Source organism: Rhamphochromis sp. 'chilingali', assembly GCF_963969265.1.
Source record: "Rhamphochromis sp. 'chilingali' genome assembly, chromosome: 9".
Taxonomy (NCBI): Eukaryota; Metazoa; Chordata; class Actinopteri; order Cichliformes; family Cichlidae; genus Rhamphochromis; species Rhamphochromis sp. 'chilingali'.
The window spans coordinates 30,811,101-30,837,673 of record NC_137936.1 but is presented as its reverse complement, the minus strand read 5'-3'; the positions used below and the strand labels follow the sequence as shown (position 1 = coordinate 30,837,673).

Below are 26,573 nucleotides of genomic sequence, written 5' to 3'. Positions count from 1 at the left end.
CTTTTGGGAAACCACCACTGATGTTGCATTAGTAAAAAAAAGAAAAAAAAAAGTCTTATCCGAAAAATGGAAAAATACAAAACAAAAGAACGAGAATCGAGAAGATGATGTGCCAATGCTACAATTAAGCTGTGTTTAAGATTAGGAAAATCCTTCTGGAAAAATGATGATTTATATTAGAAATAAGTACGCAATGAGTTTATGTTTGGAAAACATTTGTTTTACATTTAAATTACTGCTTTGTTTGGTTCAGGGGGCTTCGTATTATAATTTCAATAACAAACTTCATGAAACAGGACCAACTCTACATGAAATGATAAAGTTAGCCTGTTAGTCGGTAAGTCTTGCCTGGCTTCATTTTTGCATCAACTTTATAGTTATTATATTTTTACTTTGCTCCAGTTTGACCCCCCCCCCCCCCCCTTTCCCACAAAAAGTAAAGGCTGTAATGTGACAAAAATTGGAGTCAAAATAGTGACTTGGATCCTCTTTACATTTTCATTTGTTTCTTGAAGTGTTCTTTCCCTTTTTATTGATTAATTTTTCTTCGCACTTTTCAGCATTTAGAATAAATGCACACATTTATGTGTTTTCCAGCTGTCCCCTCAGCGCCGCAAAATGTGATCTCCAGCGTAAATGAAACCTCTGTAATGCTGGAGTGGATGCCCCCTCGAGATTCAGGGGGCCGCGAGGATGTAGTCTTCAACATCATCTGCAAAAGCTGTGGCGGAGGCCGAGGAGGGTGCACCCGATGTGGGGACAACGTTCAGTTTTTACCCCGCCAGTTGGGCCTGACAGAAACTCGGGTCTACATTAGTGACCTGTTGGCCCACACACAGTACACGTTTGAGGTGCAGGCTGTCAACGGGGTGTCAGATCAGAGCCCCTACTCCCCTCAGTATGCCTCAGTCAACATTACCACTAACCAGGCTGGTAAGTGGACCCATCTGTCTTTTTCTGCACATTATACTCCCCATGTGGCTTCTCTTCTCTTCTCTTCTCTTCTCTTCTCTTCTCTTCTCTTCTCTTCTCTTCTCTTCTCTTCTCTTCTCTTCTCTCCTCTTCTCACTGTGTTTATTTCTGTACTTCTCCCCTTTGTCACACACTCCTTGTAGAGAACCTCTTCATTGCTCAAACCCCTCTACAAGCACATAATGCAGAGCACATAAAGCTCCACTATGTCTGTTTCTTTCCTGCATGGTGATGTATGCAGATTAAGGGCTGTAAATGGGAAGGAGAGTGCCGTTGATGATGTGACAGACAGAATGTGATGGCCTGCTGGTCTTTACAGTGTGACCTCATCACCATGTATTTCAGACTGAGGAGCTGAGAGCAGGCTTGCTGCTGTCTCCCCACTTCATCTGCGGTTCAGTGATTACAGCTTTATACGCATGCAGCCACTTGGTTGTGGAATTATATTTTAAAAAAAGTAATAAAAGCAAGGCTAGTATCGCAATGTATGAGCTACCTTGTAGACTAAAAAAACCTTCATAAATGAACGAGAAACCAGTATTTTAGTATGTTAATATAAAACATCTTGATAAGTGGGGCAACGTTGTAATCTTTAGGATTTTATAGAAATCAAAATCTTATTTAATCATTCTTGTGCAATGGTTGGCGCTTTCCAAGCTTTCCACTATGCAATTGCAGCCAAATTCAGCCACCGCATCTCTGATTATTTTACCGAGGCAGCTGAATTGATTTGTTCTTTAATTGTGTCTATGAAACGCATCATTTGGCGGGCTAAGCTTCGTTTCCCAAAGCACTGATGAGCGGAGGGATACAGCCTGCACTTAATCTTTGCACTGGCTTTGCATTCCATTGGCAGCAGGCTTAGGTGTCTGTCATCACTCATCATCCATGCCTTTGCACTGCAGGCAGTCTTATAAATGCGCTTCTTACAGCACCATGTTGGTGCCCTTCATTTTTGAATCATAAATTCCTTGTGCCTTTTTAAAAAAAAGAAAAACAACGAGAGAACTGTATGCAAGTTGAATGATGATATCTACAAGAGGGAAATCCTTTATTTAAAGTGACCCGTTGTAACAAACGTATGTGATTTGTTTGTTTAAAAGCTCCATAAAGTGCTCCGTTACAATGCTGAAACTCTGTCACACTAAAACAGAGGCCTTTATTCAAGCACAGACCTCTTTTTATTGTCTGTTTTGATTTGAGTCACTGGTGTGGTGGGTTAATGAGGGCCTGTGAGTGCAGTTAAGCGTTGTAATGAGGCCCCTGCCCCACTCTGTCTCACTGGGCCACAATAAGTCTGCCACCCCAACCCTTGGCTTCTCTGCTTCTCCTGCCGAGGGGTCCTGGCGGAAATTGGGGGGCTCTGTGCCCTCTCCACTGAAGTGTCCGTCACTTTGGATTAGGCAGCGAGAGCTCCCGTCAGATGGAGCTGTGAAAAGAACTCAACTCTTGCTCCCCCCCTGTCCACGTTCCCACCTTCCCCCATCACCTTACTGCTCACTCCAGGGACACAGGATTGGAGTTTTGCCGTGCTACGCTACAGGCTGGGGTCACAGGGACTGGAGGCCATAATTGCGTCTGGTTTGTGAGGCTTGGAGGTTACATAAACATCGTGTCACCCCTAATTAACTCAGGCAGTTTTATGCCTCCCCTTACAATGAAAATGAGAGCGTGAGATGGAGAAAACAAAAGCCAGAGTCTATGAATTTTTGTAGATACATGCATGTAAATCCGACCTGCTTTGGACCATCGGCTAGAGCGTTCTGTGAAAGCGACAAAAAAGAAAATTTGAAGCAAGTGGCGTAAAAGTGTGTCTCATTACTTGTACGGATGGCTGCCTCTTCTGCTATGACTTGTTGGTGTAAAGGGTGGTGGGGTATGGGGGGGGGCGTGAGCAAAACTTCTCACTCTCCATACCCAATCAAGCACCCACCACACGCTATTACCTACAGGGCTTATCCTCCCACTCTGTAGGTGGTTGGCGACAGTTCCTCTGTGATAAAGGACATGATTGGCCTGGAAAGTGTGGCGCTTGATTACACAGTGTAATGCCACACAAAAGCAAATTCTGGGCTGAATGCCGTTTGAGCCTGTTTTATAAGCGTATGACTAATTCCCCAAACCTTGTATTGTGTGCAATACGCAGAAGCCTTGAAATGTGCCTCTAAGCCTTTTTTGTAATAATGAGTCACACTTAAGCCATTTACTTTGGCTTCACTGTATTTATATGTTACTTATATGGGACATGAAATATGCACTGGAAATCAGGCAGAGAGTTGCAAAAGAGATGCTTTACAGCAGCGAAAAAGCCATTTCTGGGTAATGCATCTGTAGTTATGCCACAAGACCATCCTCACAAACATTTTGTGGTGCACTATATGTATACATATTCTAAATTAGTTATACTGATAGTTGATACTGGGTGTGGAACAATATTATAAATGAAACCAGAGCACTCAGAGTGCAACTCCCCCTGCAGGACAAGGGCTATACTAAAACTTTTGATATTTCTAGTTTTTATTATTACGATATGACGATGTCAGCCTGTTATGGTGCCATTGTGATGTCATAGGGTGTCATATTGAAAAAATAAAAAGGCTCTCTCCATGCCCTTCCATATGATATATTACTCAATATCGTTTGCTGTGATTTATTTTCAAGCCAGTTCTGACCTTGGGTGTTAACTATGCTTAGCCAACAAAGGTACTTGTGACCACCAAAGCCTGCTAAATTGTTGTAAAGTGTGAAGACAATACGTGGGTAAAATAAAGTTTTTACTGTTTCTTCAAATTTGGTGTCACCTTGACCTAATTTTCACCAAGATTAAATCACCTCGAGCTGTATCTACCATCGCACAAAATTTGAAAATGATATCTTGAAAACTAGGGCTGCTAGAATGTTAACAAATGGACAAACAAACAAGCACAACCGATTACATACTCCCTCCCTTCCTTTCAGGGGGAGAATAAAGAAATTGAGGGTCTAGCTCAGGAGTTAGTGGGTATACAAGTAAAAGTTTCCTTTGGTAAAATACTGTATTGAACTCCAAATATCCCAGGATGCCTCCATTAGTCTGTGTAACAGCAGGGTGTGCATAGAATAAAATAGTGTGTGAATGTGTGGCTTGTACTGCCAACACAAGGCCAAGAAAAAAAGTGAATAGATTTCTTGCTAGCGTATTTAGTGCCTGACTTAGCAACAACTTAGTCGTCTACCTTGTCTTCCAAAAAATATGAAAAACATCTGTATATATCACATTCACCATTGGCCTGCAATTTCATTTATTAACTGCAGTTTCTTTCAAGTCACTACTCTGTGCAAATATTTTATGGGCAAAGAGTTAGACAGGAAAGGGAAGTCATGTTTATTTATTATTTTTTAAATAAGTAAAATAATCATTTCATTACATTTCATTAGTTAATCTAACCTAGGAAGGAAAAAAGAGGCAAACAGACGTAAACTAGAAAAATGCCCCAAAATAGTTCAGCTCTTTTAAAGAGATTGCTCTTCTGTGCAGTGAACATGATGCGGTGAGGATAGATTTTATATTTGTCCATCTTATGTTTGGTAAGAAGATTTACAACAAGTGTGTCATTACCTCCTCTAAGCAGTGAATTACTGAACACGTGCATTGTGAAAAAAAGAGGTTATATCCAGCAAATCCAGTTTTTGTCAGTATACTCATGACTGTGCATGACTGTCCAGAGAGAATTTCTCACTCTGCACCAACTTGCAGTTTTGTTTTACATCTCACTGTATTCTTGGGGAGCTTTTCATTTGTCTGACTCAATCTTTAACTTAGTAGATTTCAGTCAAATGAAAGTAGCAGTAAGGTGAAGCAAAAAGATGTAGCAATAAGGCAAATTACATTGTTTTGTAGTAGCCACACAGACAAATAGCAGCGTTATCAGTATATTTTAGATGTTTTCATTTCCTAGGTTTTGTGATTTTTGCCTCATTTTTTAAATAAACCACCATTGCCAAGCCAGAGTGACCAGGCGACCCTTTAAATTGGTTCTGCTTGAGACTGGTTGAAGTTGGGATTATGTCAGTAGGGATTTTATGAGAAATCCATCCAGTTATTGTATGCAGACAAGACATGAATAAATAATAGCTAAGAACAGAACTGACATTTATGTTATAGCTTACTCTAGATATGCTGTATCATCAATTTCAGTGCATAGAATAGAGATCATCTCTTACCTCAGTGAGTACTTATCGGTATTCTGCAGACAGATGAATGAGATCTCCATATCCTCAGTGTGTTTGCCATATTGCATTCTGGTTGAGTATATTAGATTTCAGAGGACATATTTGTTTAGGCGTTTCATTAACTCAAGGTGAGCTGCTGCTAATGCTATTGAAAAGCAGAGGAACTGAATTGGTTTCTTATCAGGTGAACTGGCTGATTGTGCGAGGGAACCCGGGTGGGGTGGCGGTGGGGGCAGCGTGTAATCGGGTGCAGCCTTTTCATATGGTCTAGAGAAGATTTATGACTTAATTATGGTCCAAATTGCCCAGGTCCACTGTAACCAGGCTACCAAGTCCTTTGCTGCTCCATTGGGCCATGGTGTGAAAAGCACTGGTACAGAGCCAGCTGGGACCGCCAGAATGTGTCAGTACACCAAAAAGCCAATGTGGCTACTACGTTGTTAACTTGAGGGCACTGAAACCCGTTACAAAAGATATATTATTTTTGGGCCACGGCCACTGATTGACTGCCTTTGTTTAGTACAGTGGCATTTTTATCGATCAGACTTGAAACGTAACATTTTAAAAAAGTGTTTCTGTTTGAAAAGCCTTATGTGTGCTTCATTCACTATATAGTATCTTAAAAAGTTATAATACATCCTCATGCATATGCAGTTCACATCACTAACAGACCAAGGTAAGAAAAAAAATCAAACAAACTTGAGATAAAATATTTAGAAATTTTCTCAGTGGAGCAGCAGCTCAGTATCAGCAAAATGCCAGAGATGCAAGCTGAAAAATAGAAAATAAACTGAGAGTCAGACAGGGACCACCGGTATACATGCCACGCAGTGTGACAGTGACAGAAGGTGTTGAGAAGGGCACATATGGTGGGTGCCAGTGTAGGTCAGCCAGGCAGACAGACAGGAGGCCTCAGCATGCACCTGGACCTCAGTACTGACAGAGCCTTGAGAGAAGGCTGTTCTGGTAGTAAGCCAGCAACCCATACATAAACCACATTCATGTGCTTGTTGATACTGAGCCAAAAGGAGGAACTTGGGGTTCAGTGTATTGTCCAAGGACACTTCAGCATGTTGAGAAGCCACGGATCGAACTGCCAACCCTGCGATTATTGGAAACCCACTCTACCTGAGCCACAGCTACAGGCTTTAAATAAGCAATAAGAATTTAATTATGACTCCCCAGAAGAGAATTAGCACATGGATTCTCTAAATTAGTTAACTAATTGATTTTATTCATAAATCTTTCAGTAGTCATTTGAATTTTTTTTTTTCAGGGTAGATTTTATGGATCTTTTCCCTCTCATTTCCATTTATACAGGAAAGCAGAACAGAAAAAACACCTCAGCTGTATATGCATCTTGGTGAAAAGGCCATGATCTTTTGGTCTGTGGGCTGTCAAACTGAGCGTAACGTGAATACATTATTCATTAACATTGAGTGTATTAGCTATACACTGAGGTGCATAAATGACTGAGCGTGCAATCATTTATTTACTTTTTACATTCAAGAGCATGAAGCTCTGATAATTAAAAAAGATAATAAATAAAGGTCATGAAGCAAAAAGGGGTGACAACGTAATCAGCTCGCTGTTTTCTAAGTGATTTTCTATAAACTTTATGGAGTTAACTTCGTCAATTAAGCAAATGGATTTATGATAAACTCGGTGCCACTCCCCGCTTTTGTCTCTTTTGACTTTCTCCCTGATCCCCTCTTTTTGTGTCCCCGCTCAACCTTTCTGTTTACAAAACACACTCAAATTCCTGCAGTCATGTACACCAAGTATTCCTTTGAAGGCGGCTGGAAAACAAAGTTGTCACTGTCTGAGCAACTGTCTTCTTCCCGTCTGGAATTTCTGGTGTGATCGTGACACGCCACCTTCCCCCCGCTCCTGCTCGCACGTCATGAATACCTCTCATTTTTTAATGTAGCCTTGATTCGCTCGCACGGATCATACTGAACACACAAGCTGCAGACTCTCATCCACTTGAACGTATTAACTGTAAATTGGGGTCAGGAACTTTATAATGTGAGATGATCTTTTGGAAACTGTGCTATTGTGCGCCACTCATTATAACAACTTCATACTATGCAGATAAGAATGACTTCAATGTAAAGACAGAAGTCATTGCTGCTCATTGACACAGAAATGAAGCAGGTGTAGTAAATGCAATTTACACATCTTCTTTATTTTAGATAATCATTACTTCTGAGCTACTGAGTGGGAGTGACAGGAACTGACAGAACTTGTGTAAATCCTCGTACATATTCAGATTTGTTAAATGAGAGTGATAGTAAATCAGGACACTGCTTAAATCGCTGTCAAATAAATTATCTTTAAACAGATCTCCATTTGAAGGATGTCACACCATACTGGATTTCATATCTTCACGTTGTTACACTATCCACTCTTTTAAACACATTTTTATCCCAGTGCATTACGTTTTTGCTCTTCTCTTAGATGTTACTTGGGTTTCAGATATGCACACAAGGTGTCCCACGGTGTAGATAATTCAGTACACTGAAAGCAGAAAGATATTAAATAAAGTTTGTATTTGGAGATCAGATAGGTGCTGGTGGATTAAGTCCTAAACATGTCAGGAGACTGCACAATACACACTATTTCATATTTACTTGCATTTTTACTTGCTGGCTAGGTTTAGGCACCAAAAACTCACAGTTAGGTTTAAGTTCAAATATGCCTCTCATTAACCATGCCCTGCTTTAAATGTGATGCCAGGGGATCAGATTTAAATCACTCTTTCCACAGCCTGGTTCATCAAGTCCCTGATGCCAAAACACACCTTGTGCGTATCTCTGATGCCAGCATTTTTAACTACAGCAGTGTATGGTGCCCAGGGAATGAGAACAGCCTGGTCATTCCAACCCTGTAAAACACTGACATGCTTCTGGAGTTTTTCTCCTTGTAGATGGCAGTTTAGAACTTGTTTAAATACATTTAAATTAGAGTGCTGATTAAATGGAGTTCCTTCAGTTCCTCTCAGAGCTGTGTGTGTCAAGAACTTACTTCCACACCTGTGGAATTATATTTGTCAAAAGTGGTGTGCGAGGAAAAACAAAATCAAGAACAAATCATTTCATTTCACAAGTGTGGATATTCATTATCACAAACAGTTAAATTACTTTGTAATTTCCTGTACATAAATTCAGCAACTCGTATGGACTGAATTCAGAGAGAACTCATCATTCACATGAGTGCGCCTGCTTGGCAAACTCTGCAGCGGATTCACACTCTTGCAGGCAGCTCTGATCACGAAGCTGAATTCTACTCACGCAGATCAATCTGACTTTTGAGAGTCGGGAGGGTGGAGCACTGAGGAAGAAGGAAACTAATGTGATTCGTCACTTTCGAAGCAGTGACACCATAACCTCTGTGCCTGGTGCGATCAATTTACCATTTGAAAGTGAGATTCACTGGGTAGCAACATGGGCACTGTTTCATATTGTACTTCTTCACAACCTACAAAATAAAGTTGGTGAATTAAGTCTAAGGATCTTGGAAAGAAAAGCATCTGGACTTCTTTACGGACTTCTGGACTTCTTTCCAAGCTCCTTGACTGAGAACATTCACAGACATTTTGGTAGGAATTTTTTTTGTTTTGTTTTTTTTTTTGTGTGTGTGTGTGTAGCCAAGGAAGTGCTGACAATTATGACCAGATCACTTTAATACTGAAAAAATCTTTAAAAGAGACTGAAACCACTGCACTCCTATAGTCTGTCATGACAAGAGTGCACAAATATAGCATAACGCAGTTATTATGGCTTAACATGTTAACCTAAACCTGATAGACCTGTTTAATGAGACTCTGGATATCCACAAGATATCCGGAGCCAACTTTTTATTGTAATATCTGTACAAATTTTCCTAAATTTTGGCCTCTGACACGTCCTCCATATAATAATAATAATAATAATAATAATAATAATAATAATAATAATAATAATAATAATAATAGTAATAGTAATAATTATGATAATAATGATAAATAAAATAAGACACTGAAACTAATAAAAACAAAACTAAAACTAAACTTTTCCAAACAATACAAACTAAACCGAAACAGGAAAATCTAACTAACTGAAACTAAACTGAGTTAAAAACAAAAAGGCAGTATGAAATAAAAGTATGATAACTCTGTTCTACGTGTACGGGTTGTTGAATTTACAAGCGAGGAATTGAATTCTGAGAGAGGCAATGAATACCTGCGTCTATGAAATGAAGTTATTTTCTCGTGCTCATGTTTTATCTCGCGTGCTGCTTTTGACACAAATGTAATTCCACGCATATCCTTGTGCCAGACAGCTCAGACTTTGTTTGTAATGCCCAAGTCTGCCCACAGAAGCAAACAACACACATATTGTATTCTTTAGTCCATCTGAAGTGTTTAACAGTTGAAATGGGTGGGTGAGAATGTACAAAGTTTGTTGTATTAAAAGAAAACTTTTAAGAATTTTAAGAATCTGTGTGATTTGGCAGCAGCTTTGACAGTTTCTCTTGTGTTTATATACAACACATGAAACCGTCTGGTATAAGATTGCCCTTGGTTTATTTTCACAGTCTATCAACTTTTGTAGTGACAGTCATTCACTACCATGCATGTCCTTGTTAGATCCACCAACATGCAGTCACTAAAGAGATGTACTGGTTTTGATTATAAAATGTATAAATATCCCTCCCTCCCTCTGTCCACATATACTAACCTGGCTTGCATTTCTTCTGCCTGCAGATTTTATATATTGGATTAGAATTAAACGCTAACCTCTGCAAGCATCTGAAAACTGGTCAAACCTCTGAATCGCCTATTTTAGAATTAGCTTATAGATGTGTGAGTGCGTTAAAGTCCGCAAATCTTTGCCAGTGCAGATGGTTTAAAGCTTGATGAACTGAAATCTCACTTTTGTAGCTTAACTGCGCTGGAAAATCTTTATAGATATAGAAGCCGCAATCCTTTTCAGCTGGGGAAACAGGGCAGGCTGCCAGCATGCTAAAAGTACATGCAAATATGGGCTTCTCTCTTTAAGACATCTCAACGTGCTGCTAATAAATGGACGGCAGTCGAGAGACTGGAGCAGTGGCAGCCTGTTTAGGAGAGAGCCTGGTAGAAGACCAGCTGCTTTGAGCCCTTTGGGAGAGATTGCTCTGCAGGGAAACTGATTTTTTACAATGAAAGGAAAAAGGGATTTACAAGCCCTGACCTGTTCTTGCTACCTCCCCCATCTTCCCCAAATCATAGCATGGTTCTCTGCAGCAGAACATCTAATCAAATCAGAGCCACATGGTTGCAGACACAGAGTGATGCAAGAAAGATGCAGATAAAAAGCCTCAAACATATACTTTCTCAGAAACATGATTCATGTGCCAGCGAATGTTTTCCACCTTTTGGCTGTGCTGCGTTGACTGATATAGAACAGAGTGAAAAGTATTAAACCATCAGGTGGTGTCATCTGTTAGCTGCAGGAAGTAAAATCATTATTTTGATTACTGTGATTTTTTTTTCCCACCACTGCTCAGCCAAACATAACGCTATGTAACTCAGTCTAAAGGAGCTTTTTCAGTTCTTATAACCCTGAAGGAGGCCCCTGTCTGCGCTGAAATCGACCATCAAATATCTTAAAAGCCCCTTTTCTGTATTTCTTTAGTTCTAATTCAGGTTAGCTGCTCTCCAGCGCAAATAATGTAAGAATGTTTTTCCAGCACAGATAATGGGCACTTTAATAAATTTCATGTAATTATCAGCTGTGTAAGAAGGAGACTGCTTTTTAAAATAGAGCAGAACATAAAGAGATGGCCTGACAGTGAAGTTCAGACTTTATTAAGCTTATACCCTTTCCCCTAACACTTGCTAACTTGGGCCTTCACACACAGCAAAGGGATATAGACAGAAAGTTAAGATGCTGAAACAAGATTACAAAAAAGTAAAAGAAAAAAACTAAGCTGCATCTACACAGTTGCTTTTTCCTCTTGCCTCAGGTAACATAATGGCCTTATAATGGGTGAGTAGTTTCTTGGGCTGGTCATAGTAGCTGGGCTTATCAACTTTTCTAGTTGAACCCCTGCCTTTCCATTTTCATCATGAAACACATGACATGTGTAGAGCACAGCTCAAATCGCAACATCTATCTTGTTGGTTTTCCAGCTGTTCTATGCTGTGCTATTAAGTCAGGTTAGCATTCCTACTGCGAGAAGGAAAAAAAGCCCTTGAAGGTATGTAGCTACTGAGGGAGCTCTCCAGTGGGCATGTACTCTCTTTTTCACCAAAGCAGTACTAGGTCCTAATCTCACACCGGTTCCATGGGAAAGCCACACTTATCTATGTGTGTTAGCAGAAGCATGCCCCATTAAATTGCCTTGGATTTAAATGAGTGAAAATATCCCCCTAAACCCTGTCTATAATTGATTAGGGAAGTCGCTGTTATGTTAGAACATAACAGCGAAAGATTTATTAGTGATGTTAAGCAAAACAGAGCCTTTGTATTCTCTGCTTGTGAGCAAAGGCCAGAGTGTCATGCTAGAATAGACTCCAAAAGCACTGTCTTCCATATCAGATCCCAGGCTGGGATGTGGGGTCTGAAACCTAATTCTCCTATAACAGCTGGGGCCTCCCATCTTCTCACAATTAAGCAATGCGATTGCACTCCTCCCCAGGCCCCAGCGTATTCATTATTTGATTTGATTATTAGTCTGATTATCTCTGAGCTATTTATAAGTTTAGTTATACTGGAGTTCAGGAAGTTAAATGCAGTCACACAAAATAAATAATAATCATACGAGGGCACAGAAACAGAAGAAGCATGCTTGTGACAAAGATATTGTATCGGCTGTGATTATCACTAACAGTCCTTGTCCTGGTGCCCTCACTATTCTGTAACGTATGGGAAAATAATAAAATACTCCAGTTAGGTCCCAGCATTTATCTTTTAGGTTCAGCAATCTAATCAAATTATATGAATGTGCAATCTCTGTCTTTGCCATTATAGCTGCTTCATTAGTTTTAAGAACATGAACAGAGGATTCATTGAGAAAACGAAAGCATCCATTGCAAGCGCAGCTCACTCACTATGAAGACATTGATCTTACTTGACAGAAAATTGGCTTACTTCGTTTAAATGGTAGGGAAGATTTTCACATCTTTGTTTTTAATTCCTAATTATCTTTAATGGAGCAGGATCCACATGATTTAAAAATAATTACTGTAACAACAAAGAAAATTGTTTGAAACAGCTACAATATGTATTTAGTGGCATAACTCAGTGACTAATGTTGACACAATGGAAACCAAGTATTTATTCAACCCTTCAAATTATAGATGGACTTGTGGAAAAGAATTCTCGGTACACTTTAAGATTTGGAATATAATGGAGACTTGTAGATTTGGAGTACATCAATGGGATGTCTGAAAATGGTTTTCATATGTGAATCAGTGCTGTAGCTCTTAATGCAATGAAAGGCTGACTTGGCATACTTCTACATTCTGCAGTCAATTGGTGGAACGTCAGCTTAGCTTGAAATGTGTGTACTGAACTGACTTGAAAAGTTCAGCACAGCTGGATTTATATTCATAAATGCATTCTTATTTTCCCTGCAAGCGTGATGTTTCAACACTTGGTATTCTTACTTAGTATTCACCTCAGTCATGTCATCATTTAATCTTAATCTGTTTGTTTTTAGTTGCACCGCCCCTTATCGGTTTCTTGAGCCCAGACATGGCGACTGCCACTCTGTCTGGAAGTTGTCCTTTAACAGAAGAAAACCACAGTGTTCCCCTCCAACAGCTTTCGATGTTGGCATGTGTCCATCCTCTGAACATGAATACATGAGCTGCCTTTGTTTCTGTGGCCCTGTATCAGGTTACTAAGCAAGGCTGCACTGTGTGTTTAATAGAAATGTTATGCAGGAAAGGCCATGTGGCAGTCTTGAATATATGCTATGTACATCCGTAATGTGATACTCGTGAGTCCTCCTTAGAGTCACAGTTTGCCTTATTAGGCCGTCGTCTTGTGACTGCAACCAAACTAGCAAAAGAACTTGGAGATGGAAGAGATTCCTATGACTGGTGTCCTGGCTGGATACTGTATACATTACTGTACCTCTGGCTCAAGGATAGGGGCATGATGTACTTGCAGAGTCACAGGCCGTCATGGTTTAAGTGCTTTGCTGAGATGAAATACAGAACCTCAATTTATTATCTTCTGGCAGTAATACATGAGAACATACTCATTGCCTTTAATATCACTGTTTATATGAGACATCATAATTTGTTGCATCAGAAGGATGCTTCTGTTTTGGTCAGAGGGCATTAACAGCTTGGCTGATTGGTTAATTATAATGAGTAAGATTAAAAATGGGACTTTTTAGTCATTGGCTCATTCAGTCAATATGTTTACTTATATATGATATTTTATCCCCTGCCTTAGGACAGTAGTTAGAAAGATGTGCCTTCCTGTTACTCACTTGTAAGTGTTTCACAACAAGAATGAAAGTTTTATTGAATATGAAAAAGCCACACACACACACACACACACACACACACACACACACACACACACACACACACACACACACACACACACACACACACACACACACAGCCTTAGAGTCTTAGATTATAGAGGCGTGGCAGTTGTAGTTTTCCAGTCAGTGGATTTTCCATAGAGAACGCGTGCCGGTGGAGAGACTTTTGACTTTATTGCTGGGACTCTGGGGAGCCACTTTGTTGCTGGTTGAGGGCTGTGTGTGTGAGCAGCACGGGTCTGTAGGGGATGAGCATGGGGCTTGGTGTCCATAAATCTTGCCCAGCACCCCTCCTTCTCTGACACCCTAACCCACCCTACCCTTTCACACACACTCAGAGGAGCAGACATTAAGGCCTGGAGGCCTTGCCAGACTTCCCATACATTCCCTTTAGCTTCTCTTAGCTTAACACTGACCTGCAGCACCCTGAACTAATCATAATGGATGTTAGATGACTTGAGGTGTTCACCCCCCCCCCCCCCCCCCCCCCCCCCGACCTGACAGAATTTTAGGTCACTGAGCTGTGTAAGACCAGAGTAGACCACCCATGATGTAAGACGTTTAAATTACTTTGTGACTCAGTTTGCTCGAAAACACATGTATGATTAAAATCAGGCAATGGAGTAAAAAATAATTTCACTTGTTTTGCTACATAAAAGAAAAAAGAACTTCACTAATGTCACAACCTTGAAAAATATTTTCTCTCTATGCCCAATAAGTTTTAAACTCACAAAAACAAAACAAATGTTTCAAAAAAATTCAAAAAACAAGCTTTGTTTTTTAAAGAATGTCTTTATGACACAGAGAATACTATTCAAGATAGACCTGACAAATGTGTGATCAAATATTAAAACTCCTAACTATATACTATTACCAGAGGGATTTACCTTTTAGGCCATTTACTTGTTGTTGTTAGGCAAACAGATCAAAAGTTTTGAATATTTAACTAGAAAATGGATACTTAACGTTCCAGCCAAACAATTGTGCAGCATTCTTTAAAATCAGCTTGACTTAATCTTATTACTAAGCCAGTCCATCACAGTCAACAGTCAGCCTTATTTATTTTTTATAAATGGTGGAATTGCAAAAAATGTTGGCAGAGAAAACACCATTTTTTAAAAAAAAATCTTAATAAAACAGGAATGCGGGAGGACAAAAACAGCTTGGTAAGAATTTTGTGTAGACTCTTTGTGGCTCGTGTTATTTGCTCAATTTGTTTAGTTTATTTGGCTTCAAAATGTGCTTTCTTCATGTAATATATGATGGTCTGGTGATTTTAAAATGATTTATTTGTAGAAGGTAGTCTGTTATCAACAGTAAAACAAGCGGGAATTAATCCCATGAAAGTCACGGTTGATACTGGGAAGTCCCGTGACGCTGTTTATGTGATTTAGCTAGTGTTGTCACTTGCCAACTTGAAATGCTTCCTAGCCATGAAACTCTCCAACAGGAGACTCCACTTTATTACATTAGATTTTATAGCCTTACACCTTTGCAGAACCCAGTGTTTGGCTGTGACTTTAAAGATCCTGTAAAACTCTCCTGAGCATGACTGTGAAGTTGGTGGTGATTGATTTGCTTTTTACTTAATATGCTGTTGTTGTTATCTCTTTACAGCTCCATCGACTGTATCTATAATGCACCAGGTGAGCCGTACTGTTGACAGCATCACCCTCTCCTGGTCCCAGCCCGACCAGCCTAATGGAGTCATCCTAGACTATGAACTGCGGTATTATGAGAAGGTACAGCTCATGCACATTCATTTGAACACACACTCTTTACTCGTACTCATAAAAATGAATTCAATTTCTTTTTTTCCCATTTTAGAATAAATAAATACAGTCACAGGATGCTTGGTTTGATATAAAAAATTCTAATCAGCCAAACACATGGCAGCAACACAGAACATTTAGGCGGAAGTTTAAACCAAACATCAGAATAGGGAAGAAAGTGAATTTAAGTGGCTCTGGATGTGGTGTGGTTGTTGATGCCAGACGGGCTGGTCTGAATTTTTCAGAAACTGCTGATGTACTGGAACTTTCCCACAAAACCATCTCTAGGGTTTACAGAGAATGGTCAGAAAAAGAAAGTATCCAGCTCGCTGCAGTTCTCTGGGTTATACTGATGACCGAAGAGAATATCCAAACCTCTTTAAGCTATTGGGAAGGCAGTATCATCTCATTACAGCCAAGGTATGCAGAAGAGCATCTCTGAACGCAAATGTTGAACCTTGAACCATGGGCTATAGCAGAGGAAGACCACACAGGGTGGCACTCCTGTCAGCTAAGAACAGAAAACTGAGGCTACAATTTGCACAAACTCACCAAAACAGGACAATAAAAGATCTGAGAAATGTTGCCTGGTTTGATCAGTCTGAATTTCTGCCAGAATTTGGCATAAATAACATGAAAGCATGGGCCCATCCTGCCTGACATCAAAGGTTTAGGCTGCTGGTGGAGGTGTAATAATATGGGCACATTTCTGTTGCACACTTTAGAACTAACTGAGCGTAGTGTAAATGGCACAGCATGAGTCCAACTAGGTACTAGTAAGGTATATCTAATGGAGTGGCCAGTTTTTTTTGTTTGTTTGTTAATTTAAATTCAGAATGTCTGCCCACAGTAGATCATATAAAGCTTGTAGAAAGAGCTTGTCAAACCCTCTTTCATTTATAGAGAATGAGCAGACGTCACTGGGAAAGGAAGCCATGCTCAGGCCTGCAGTAACAGCCACTGGGGACTGATGCAGACTTGTGGTTAAAACAATGGTACACTGACTGCTGTAAAAATAGTTTTTAAGGGGCAGGCTCCACCAAATAGGCATACTTTCTCACAACAACGCTTGAAGTGAGAAACGTGCATTGATTTGAGCAGAACGTTCACTTAAATACATATAGCCATTCACAGACATAGCACACACACGTATTTGCACACACATAAGCAGCATTTGTCAAGCTTTTGTCTACATGCTGAGCCATTCCACTTTTGAGTATAATTCCTTTTTCTGACACTGCTGGAGAGAGCTGTCAAAACAATCATCTTGACCCCTGCTGTGACTCAGAAGTGTGCGCTGAGCACTGCATTGAAGGGAGCAGTTAAGAGTCTCTGCTCTCAAACCTGTCAGCTTTCGGGAGAGGAAGAGCGTGGTGGTGAAATACAACTCTGATCATCACAACGTATGGCTCAAAGAAGCCGACTGACCTAGAACTGCCACCAACTCTACCTTCTTAACTGCGGCTGTTGGAGCACTTTCAGTCATGCTTCTTTATTAAGCACTGCATTATTTTTGTGGTAGCAAATGATTCATATTAGTTCTCTTGAGGTTACCTTGAATTTAAAAGAAATGTAGAGAAGTCAGGAAATTTATCAGTGTTTTTTTTCCTCTGCACTGTTCCAGCTCCAAACATAGCAGGTACAATGTGATTAATATACACACAGTTTAAAACAACACAGCGTGATGAATGAAGATAAGAAAAATATACATATCTAGATATATATTAAATTCCTTATAAGTGCTAGATGCTGCGCTTGTCGATACTATTGAATTATTTGTCTCTTCTGGGTTCTACTTTAAGAAGTAGTTCATAATTCTTATAAGACTGTTATTACTAATGTTCCCAAATTTAACATTTTGTTTTCTTTAACATGCTTTTTTCTTGCAGGACCAATCAGAATATAACTCTACCACTATCAGAAGCCAGACCAACACTGCAGTCATCCGCAGCCTCAAGCCAGGAAGCATCTACGTGTTCCAGGTCCGGGCCCGCACCGTAGCTGGGTTTGGACGTTACAGTGGCAAACTGTACTTCCAGACCATGACTGAGGGTGAGAATTCAGCCAATGTTCACCAGAGCACGCAGGGCTGTTATCACCTTTCATGCGTGGCCTGCCGACACACCATGTTGTATAGTATGAATTCAGACAGCTGCTGGAATGCGAAGGAAGCATGTTGTGGTGTAAACAATCCCAATACCCGAAACCATATAAGACAGGCCTTGAAGTCATATTCTTATTTCCATTGTCCTTTTTTCAGCAAGAGCAATCTTTAATATTTTATTCGTATAATAATTACTATCCTCCTTTTCAGCGCTGCAGATTTCTTTCCTTTGTGTTGTTAAACAGATTTCTTTATGAAAAGAAAAAATGTAGCTTTTTTGTTTTTAAGCTTTCAAGTCAAACACAAGGTACTGCGATACCTTATCTTTGTACTGCAATATAACTAAAGACGAAGAACATTTAGAAGACATCAGTAGAATTGTTTAATTTTAGAACCAAGCCTGGGTTTTCCCCCTCTGAACATCATATTTCCTGTGCCTGCGGTGCCGTCTTCAGCCTTTAATACAAATATCCTTGATGCCGTGCTAATGCTACAGGTATCAAACTGTCTCGTACCTGTAAATATTGTGTAAACATAGACTCTAACGTGTGTGTGTGTGTGTGTGTGTGTGTGTGTGTGTGTGTGTGTGTGTGTGTGTGTGTGTGTGTGTGTGTGTGTGTGTGTGTGTGTGTGTGTGTGTGTGTGTGTGTGTGTGTGTGTGTTTGAAAGAAGACGAAAGGAAAAATGACTAGCAAATGAAAAGTTAAACAGAAAAAACAGAAACTACTGTGCTTGTAACTATATTTTTGAAACTGGGGTTTCAAAAGAAAAGCACAGATGCTTTAATTAATTATTAAACTGTATTCACATCAAAGTTTAAAAAACAAATACAATTGTACAGAGAAATTATTACATCAGCGAATTCTCAGCAGAGTTCCAGCAACCTACATCAGCACACTATCAATCACTTGCACTAACTTTATTCTTGATGAATGATTGAAGACTCCAAAGAGTTTATTATATGTTATTAATGATTTAGGCAACACTTCTAGCCCCACACAACTTTGTAAATAATAAAAATAAATAATACAAACATGACGTAGTTGTAAATAACATCTTGGTGGTGAATATTGTTCATTAATAAATGTGGTTTTTTTTCTACTACCACCTACATTACATCGTATTATGAACTATTAACTATTACTAAAAAGCAGTGGGAAACTCACACACCCATTTGTCTGGAAGATTGCAAAGTTGTTTATCATTCGTGGTACTCAAGAAAAGAATCTGGCGCCGTGGCTGTGTGCACATTCAGTAGCTGGTTTCCCATTTTTGGCTGCCTGATCAGTCTGGGTCTCACCCAAACATGCTCTCTCTCACTTCACACACTTTCTGCCAGATGATTTGTCCATATCTGTGGCATCTGAACACATTCACTGTGCTTTGGAAAATGGTGCATGCAACCAGTCAAGATGCCAAAATGCTCATCGGTTCACCGAGCCGTATGTTTGTCTGTCACCCATTGCTCCCTCCATATGCAGTGGCTCAGACGCTTGCCCATATGTTTCAGCTTGTGACTCTGCGTGCGTGGGTGTGTGTATTTTTACATGACACATGTTTATCTGTGTTTATCTATATATCTTTTTTCTTTCTACAGCGGAATACAACACCAGCATTCAGGAGAAGCTGCCTCTCATCATTGGCTCAGCAGCTGCTGGGTTGGTGTTCCTCATCGCGGTGGTTGTCATCATCATCGTCTGTAATCGGTGAGTCAGTTCTGACACAGAGTTTATTAAACTGCTCGCTGATATAATGTCTGAACAGGCCTGCAACATGAGCACTTTTTATTTGTTGAGTTTTTATTAGTAAGCTTATTCGGGGTCATGGCTTCATAAATGTGATTTTGCAGCGATGAAAACAATTTGATTAACATATATTAATTCTTAATAAGTTTCAGTCTCGCAGCAGCAAAAATAATAAAATGTGCTTTAATAATAAAAGTCTGGATCTCTGAAATTAGAGCTCTTTGGATGCTCACACTCAGACGGTGCCAGAGGTTTATAATGCAAGATTAAGAATTCAGTTCTCATTATGGCCGCTTAAATTAAAAGTGTAGCCATCCACCTGTACAGCATTTTAATTCACAGAAGAATGGACAAGATTAATTTTTCAGTGTTCTATAGGAGATCTAACCCTTTTTTTTTTTCTTTTTTTACTATGTAGGCAGGCTATTTTGCTTAGACATGTCACTGTCATAGATCGTGATGACATACTGTAGATCAGGGGTGTCAAACTCAAATACACAGTGGGCCAAAATTCAAAACTGGAACAAAGTTGCGGGCTAATGTTAATATTTATTGAAATATATTTATTCCTCCACATATAAGAATGAATCTTTTCTTATGGACTAAAACACGTTTTGCTGAAAAACTGAATATGGAACAAGCAAAGCTTAATACTAAACAATATATATATTAGCTGTATAATACCAGTAGGCCAGCTCTAATAGTAATTTGGTATGGCTTCGCGGGCCAAATGTAATTAGGCTGTGGGCCAAATTTGGCCCGCGGGCCAGAGTTTGACACCTATGCTGTAGATCATACAGTGCAAAAAAAAGGTAAAAAGAATCTGATCTGATGTGCCATATATTAAGTTAAGTCTGTAATACTAAAAACTAGCTCAGTGGCTAAAACTATGATACAGAAACAGAATTTAAAAAATTGCTTTTTCATCTAACCGAAGTATAATCTTGTTAGGGTTTTGTTTGTTTTGTTTTGAGCCAGAACTTAGGGTGGCGCTCTGAGATATCTGGTTATGGTGGTGCGCTTAGTTACAAGTTGGATTCATAAGCAGAAACGATGAAGTGCATACCTACAGTGCTAAGTAACAGATACTCGAGTCTTAGTAACAAAAAACTTGAGCACAAATTTCTTCGTTTTCTGTAGCTGAATTTGGGGATTTTAGCAGTCAATGAGGGATTAACTTGTTTTTGGCGAAAGCCTCAAGTATTTATTGGAAGATCTGTAGGAATTGGCAATACCTGATATTTTTGTATTTATTTATCTGTGAAGAAGACCTCTGTCATGTTCTGTTTGAAGAGTCTCTGTGATGTTACCGATTACTATACAAGCTTATCTAATTGAAAATTGAGATTTATGTGTTTACCAATAACCCCCACCCATGTTATCATTATATGAACTTGGGGAAGGAGGGAGAGACATGCAGATTCATGCAGTTGCCCAACTGTTGTGTACTGGAAAGAAAATCGAATTAGTACGACTGCATAGCTGGATACTTTTCTCTGTACAGCAAAAGGCTTCTCTGCTCACCAAGTCCTGGCTTGCAGCAATCTCCTCAGTTTAGGTAGACCTGGGGGTGTTTGATTTGTTTCTCTCCTCCTCCCTGCTCCTTTTCCTTGAACCAGTGCTAGAGTTCTTTGTCTTTCCCCCAGGAGGCGTGGCTTTGACAGGGCAGATTCAGAATACACAGACAAGCTGCAGCACTACACCAGTGGCCACAGTGAGTAAACCACCACTCCTCTCTGCTTGCGGTCACCATTGTTTCCTCCTCCTGCACCAGACACACCTGTCTCCATGACTACCACGTCACATAGTCATCTCCATGGCTATCACTCAGACCTCATGCTGCCACACACACCTGTCTCCATGGCTACCACCTTGCATGCTGGTGTCCTTGGCTACAGCCCTGCACAGCACCCCATTATTTGCTCGTCCCCCACTTTGTTATTTGGATCTGCTCACTCAGAGCTTGGATTTAACCACATCAAAACCAGTGTTCCAAGTGTGTGCGTGCGTGCGTGTCTGTGTGTGCGTGTCTGTGTGTACTGTGAAACACATTTCATAGTTAACTAAATCCATTGTGCCAGAAATAGGTCAGTCTTTACTCACGTTAAGGCCATTAGCATGCTAATGCACGTGAGTCATTTGTCATTGTTAAAAAATTCAAAAGACTCTGAATGAATGAAATTACTCAATGATTTTCTTCGTTTTCAGGCAGTGCAATATCATAGGGACAATAATGCAGAGATAAATCTGTGAAAAAGGACTGAGTAATTTCACCACTGCTTCATCTAAGATCTTAAAGCTAATCTGTCTCTGTCCTGCATGATTGGAGAAACAGAGATCTGTTTTGAGCTCAAGTTTATGACCTAATCTAAATTAGTTTATTTTATTTTGTAATTACCACTCTGCTTCATCTTTTTTGTGTAAAATCCTCTGTGTGAAGAATTCTAGTTTAGTTCAGTTTCACTGTGCTAGTGAAAGGCGTGGGTATTTCACAGCTATTAACATCAGAAGCCAGTGTGCCTTTGTGCATTCTGTCCTCACACCAGTCACAGTTCAGACTTCTGCCCTTGCTCTTGGTGGTCTTTGCCATCGCATGAAGGTGGTCTGTTAAACAGTGCTACAGCTTGGGAAGAGATTTTAGGGTTTAGTAAATGGGGTGGGGGGTTTCCTGGTAAGATCGTCTCCATCTGTTCGTCTCTGCACCGTGTTTCTTCAGCGTTGTGTGCCAGGTTTTGAGGCAGTCTGCTAGCTCGGCTAGCTCTGCAGTGGACCATTAGTTCAGTATCCATTCAAATAGCCTCTGGCTTGATGTGTAGGTATGAGCTTAATAATCGGATTTAAAACTTGGGACACTTAAGTCCCTGAATGCTTAAAAGCCACCTTAAGCCAATTTACCTGGCACTAGGGCTTAGGATAGCCAATTTATTTCTTGGAGTGGGGCTAAGCAATTCTGATATATGGTCCAGGTTTCTTTCCTGGGTGTTAATGGCACTATGACTCACAGGAGATTATACATATATATTTTAACCTGCCTTATCATAGGACTGGAGGTACCATGTCCTTGCTGCCTGAATAGCCATGCACGATAGCCATGAGGCACTACTTATAACCTCTATTTGTAACTACACTACTGCTTCCATCTTTCAACCTTCATCGCTTGAATGTCACACCAGAAATCCCATAATTGTACAGGAGTGTGTGAATGCAAGGTGAATTGCTTGTTAATGTGCCTCACTGCATTTGGCTGTCAAGCCACAGCAGTGTAAGCATGACCACAGGAATCAAATATTATAGCTGTACTTTCCTTTTTTACAAGTGACTCCAGGAATGAAGATTTATATTGATCCGTTCACATATGAGGATCCCAATGAGGCTGTGAGGGAGTTTGCGAAGGAGATTGATATATCCTGTGTGAAGATTGAACAGGTCATTGGTGCAGGTAATGGAAAAATCTGACTGAAACGTGGCCAGAATACGACGCAATGTTTGCTGATTTCTAAATAGCAGTTGATGCAAACTTTAATTAAACAATTTTTTCTATGCAACCTCTTTGCAGGGGAGTTTGGGGAGGTGTGCAGTGGCAACCTAAAGCTTCCAGGTAAACGGGAGATGTTTGTGGCGATAAAAACACTGAAGTCTGGCTACACAGAGAAGCAACGGCGAGACTTCTTAAGCGAGGCCAGTATCATGGGCCAGTTTGACCATCCTAATGTGATTCATCTGGAAGGTGTGGTCACCAAGAGCAGTCCCGTTATGATCATCACTGAGTTCATGGAAAATGGATCTCTGGACACTTTCCTCAGAGTAAGTGACTACATGTTTGCATTATTTAGCCTGGGTCTCATCCGTGATAGATTTTTTTTTTGTCTCAATATTGCGCCTGTGATTTAGTCTTCTTCTACAAATTTTAATTTATGTGGTCTACATAGTACTAAATGAGATAATTATTGCACTGATTTATGTTTGCTGCTAGTTGCATGGTTAGCCGTATATTAATAATGACAAACTGGCAGTGAGTCAGACTGACTTATGAAACTGAAAGCTCTTTATTGCAGCTGTTTTGCTAACAGTAACATTAACTTCACACACTGACAAGATGAACTGCTTCACTGCTTTGAATCTTAGAGGTCTCAATTCAGGGCTTTTCTTGTGACAAGCCTAAAAACTGATGTGATGGTATTAGCAGAATGAGTTTTTTGACAACAGTGTCTGTTACACTAGACAACGGCTGTTTCCTGCTAACTACCTGTCAAAAACTGACAAGAGGCAATCACCCCTACTATGACAAGAGCATATTATTATCAAGAAAACAAGGTTTTCATTTTTTTTTTTTTTAATTTTAGCTGCTATGCCAAATCACGGAATTAATGCTAATTAGCTTCACTTCAGTAAATTTACCTCCAATGGTTGTTGAAGAAATGCACAGTTGTCAGTTTGAATTTTTTTAGCATCTCCTGATTATTAATGCACTGTTAATTACAGTTTGTGAAGTTCTTCTCAAAATGTAAAATTGCAGCTTTTGCATTTTGTAAGTAGGATGGTTTTCAGATTGCAGTGTTAATATGAAAACATGAATCATTCAGTCATATTAGTTTGCTGGTTATTTAGATGCATCACAACCAAGAATACTAAATGGTATTTGCACATAGACACGTGCACGCAAACGCACACTGACAGTTACACAAGTACTTCTCAAATAATTTGATGTCATTTATGCACTCGTTTAGTCTTAGTTCAAGGAAATATTATTCATAAAATCTCTCCAGTATAGTCAGTGAGTTACAGTGTTAAAATTGTTCTCATCAATCATGCATCTCACACACACTGAATGTGTGTTCACCCCAGCACTAACATTTTTTACTCCGAGTTTCTCTTCAAAGTGAAACCAATAATAAATATAGAAGCATTTTAAGGTAGACTGCAGCACTGTCTGTGTGCTTTTCTATTTTTCTTGTCTTTACTTGTGTTTACTCTTTCTACTTAATATGCTGCAATGTGTATGGATGCACATACATATCAGACTATGGATACAAAGACCCTCCCACCAACCACTCCTTGACAAGAAATAAGGATTGCTCCCAAGATTTTTAATTTTCATAATCTTAACCAGAGAAGGATATTAGAATGAGGCAGGCATGCTCTGCCATTTACAACCCCCATAAATAATTAAGATACTTTGCTAGAGTTAAAATGAGATGTCAGATGTTTAAAAATGATACTGGATATGAGATGAGATATCAGACAAACCTTTACCATCTGTCTTGGGATGTGAGTGAAATAAAAATGCATCTTAGACTAGTAGATTTGTATATTTTATATGGATTAATCTAGCCTTATTGCTTAATTTCCATTTTCTCAGTGAACACCAGAACCACTGCCTTTCTTCTTTGTTTCCCATGGTATTTTTGGTTAATTATTAACTACCAGAGAACAGTCTCTATCTCTTTAAATGATATCCTCCAGTTTAGCTTTCCTAGGCCATGACTTAAGAAACAAACATCCAAGCTCCTGTCAGTATACTGCTCAGACTGGTTTCAAAATCTTTCTTTGCATTCTGCCTCTGACCTCTGAGAGGGAAAGGATCGTCTCTTTTTGGAATTTGATCTTGTGGCTCATGGTGTTTGTGTATATTTAGATCTTTGCTAAACATATTTGACAGCACATTGTACTCAAAGCAACAGGGAACGCCTGCAACGCCTCATGGTGACAGTTTATGACAACAGTTGCTGACAGTGTCAAAGCCTCCGAACATGGTTTGTGTCTTCTCTGAGGTGATTGGTGGGCGGTTGTTTAAATGGTCACTGCAGTGAGCTGCCTGCAGGAGGACTGTCTCCCCTGCTGCCTTCTGCAGCAAACCTGCAGCAAGGTAGAGAAAGGAATAGATCGATCAAGGCTGGGGGTTGTGTCTGCAGCTCAATATGAGGTGAGAAAGTACAAAAAATGAAATTCTGTCTCTAATGTGAAACACTGCTTTCATATTAGTCACACTAGACCTTCATTCACAAATTCATGGGTATTACTTCCAGTTAGTCTGACCCCAAAGACTTTGGATGAATCTTTCCAATTAAAGTATATGCAAACATAGCTTTCAGATGAGGTGGCACTGTGTATTTGTGAGAAAAGTTTCATGAATAATGCATTCTGCTTAATTGCTGTGGTAGACAAGGAGGAGCAGCTTGACGTGAGGAGAAGCATCCACTCGGCTAATGAGCAGCAAAGTGTTTGAAAGAAAAATGGGCTAGAGGAATTTGGCTGTGCTCTGGGCCTTGTTTGCCTGCCCTTCCAATTCCACTTCTTAGCCTTTTTGTCTGTTCACACCCGGCTCTGAGCTCCCATGCACCATCCTGTGGAATCTTTTGTTTTCCAGGCAACGTGGTGGGTGGTGGGGAGAGTGCAGGTGTGCACAGTTGGAGTCACAGCTGCACCACTGCTCCAGACGCTCCCCATGTATGGGGTAAAGCCCTAACCAAACCAGGGCGGGGAACAGCTGTAGACTGCCAGCCAGACCTAGCTTAGTCCTGCCCGTCCGTGCTGAGCAGAGTTGGACAAACCCAAACATTGTCTTCCATGTGTTTTGTTAAAGGAAAGCCAATACGTTATAGTAACTTTCTACGCTGACATTATGGGCTCGGGTTTCAGGCAGATCTATACATGTTTTTTTTCTATATATAATCTAACTATATTAAACTAAAGTGTGGATTTGTAGCACATTTTTAGCAGAGTGTGTGGAAGAGTTAAAAGAAAGAAAATGACATTATTAACATTTTCATCTCTGAAAAAAGAATGTTTAAATTGTATGCAACAAAATAAAAGCTCTAAGCATGAAAAATGTGACATTACAACACCACTGCTCTTCATCACCAGTGGTGCTTGAAATGTCACATTTTATTTGGTGCATCAAATAGATAATGCCTATAGTGTATGAGCACAGCACCATGTCCCTTTTGGATGTATTTTTAGGTATAGTCTTTTTGAGTCTCAAGCTGGACACAACATTTTTTTTTAAGTTTAATAAAAAGTTTAAGGCAAGACAGTGAAAGTTTTTTTTTTTTTTTTTAATATTAAACCATGACTGATGATCCCGAAAACACAATTTTTAAACTTGGTTGAGAATTAACAAATCTAAAGATGAATTTGCACTGATGGTCTAACTGTATGCACATATTGTCCTGCTGTGAACCAGAATTTCTCCTCTTTATGAACCCCTCCGTGCAATACGTGGTTGTAATTCAATAC

The 26,573-nt window shown here is 39.8% G+C and overlaps 1 protein-coding gene across 4 annotated transcripts in view; it reads left to right on the top strand.

The window, feature by feature from the left end:
* Positions 1 to 26,573, top strand: part of ephb2b (eph receptor B2b) — a 127,291-nt gene that overhangs the window by 91,482 nt on the left and 9,236 nt on the right. Inside the window, exons 5-11 of one of the 4 annotated variants that reach the window (XM_080890575.1) lie at positions 598 to 933; positions 15,334 to 15,458; positions 17,378 to 17,540; positions 19,190 to 19,298; positions 20,987 to 21,051; positions 22,663 to 22,776; positions 22,894 to 23,141. In XM_080890575.1, coding sequence (XP_080746701.1) covers positions 598 to 933; positions 15,334 to 15,458; positions 17,378 to 17,540; positions 19,190 to 19,298; positions 20,987 to 21,051; positions 22,663 to 22,776; positions 22,894 to 23,141 — 1,160 coding nt within the window. Of the gene's footprint in view, positions 1 to 597; positions 934 to 15,333; positions 15,459 to 17,377; positions 17,541 to 19,189; positions 19,299 to 20,983; positions 21,052 to 22,653; positions 22,777 to 22,893; positions 23,142 to 26,573 lie in introns of all 4 variants that reach the window. The other 3 variants (XM_080890573.1, XM_080890574.1, XM_080890572.1) reach the window with 3 other exon arrangements.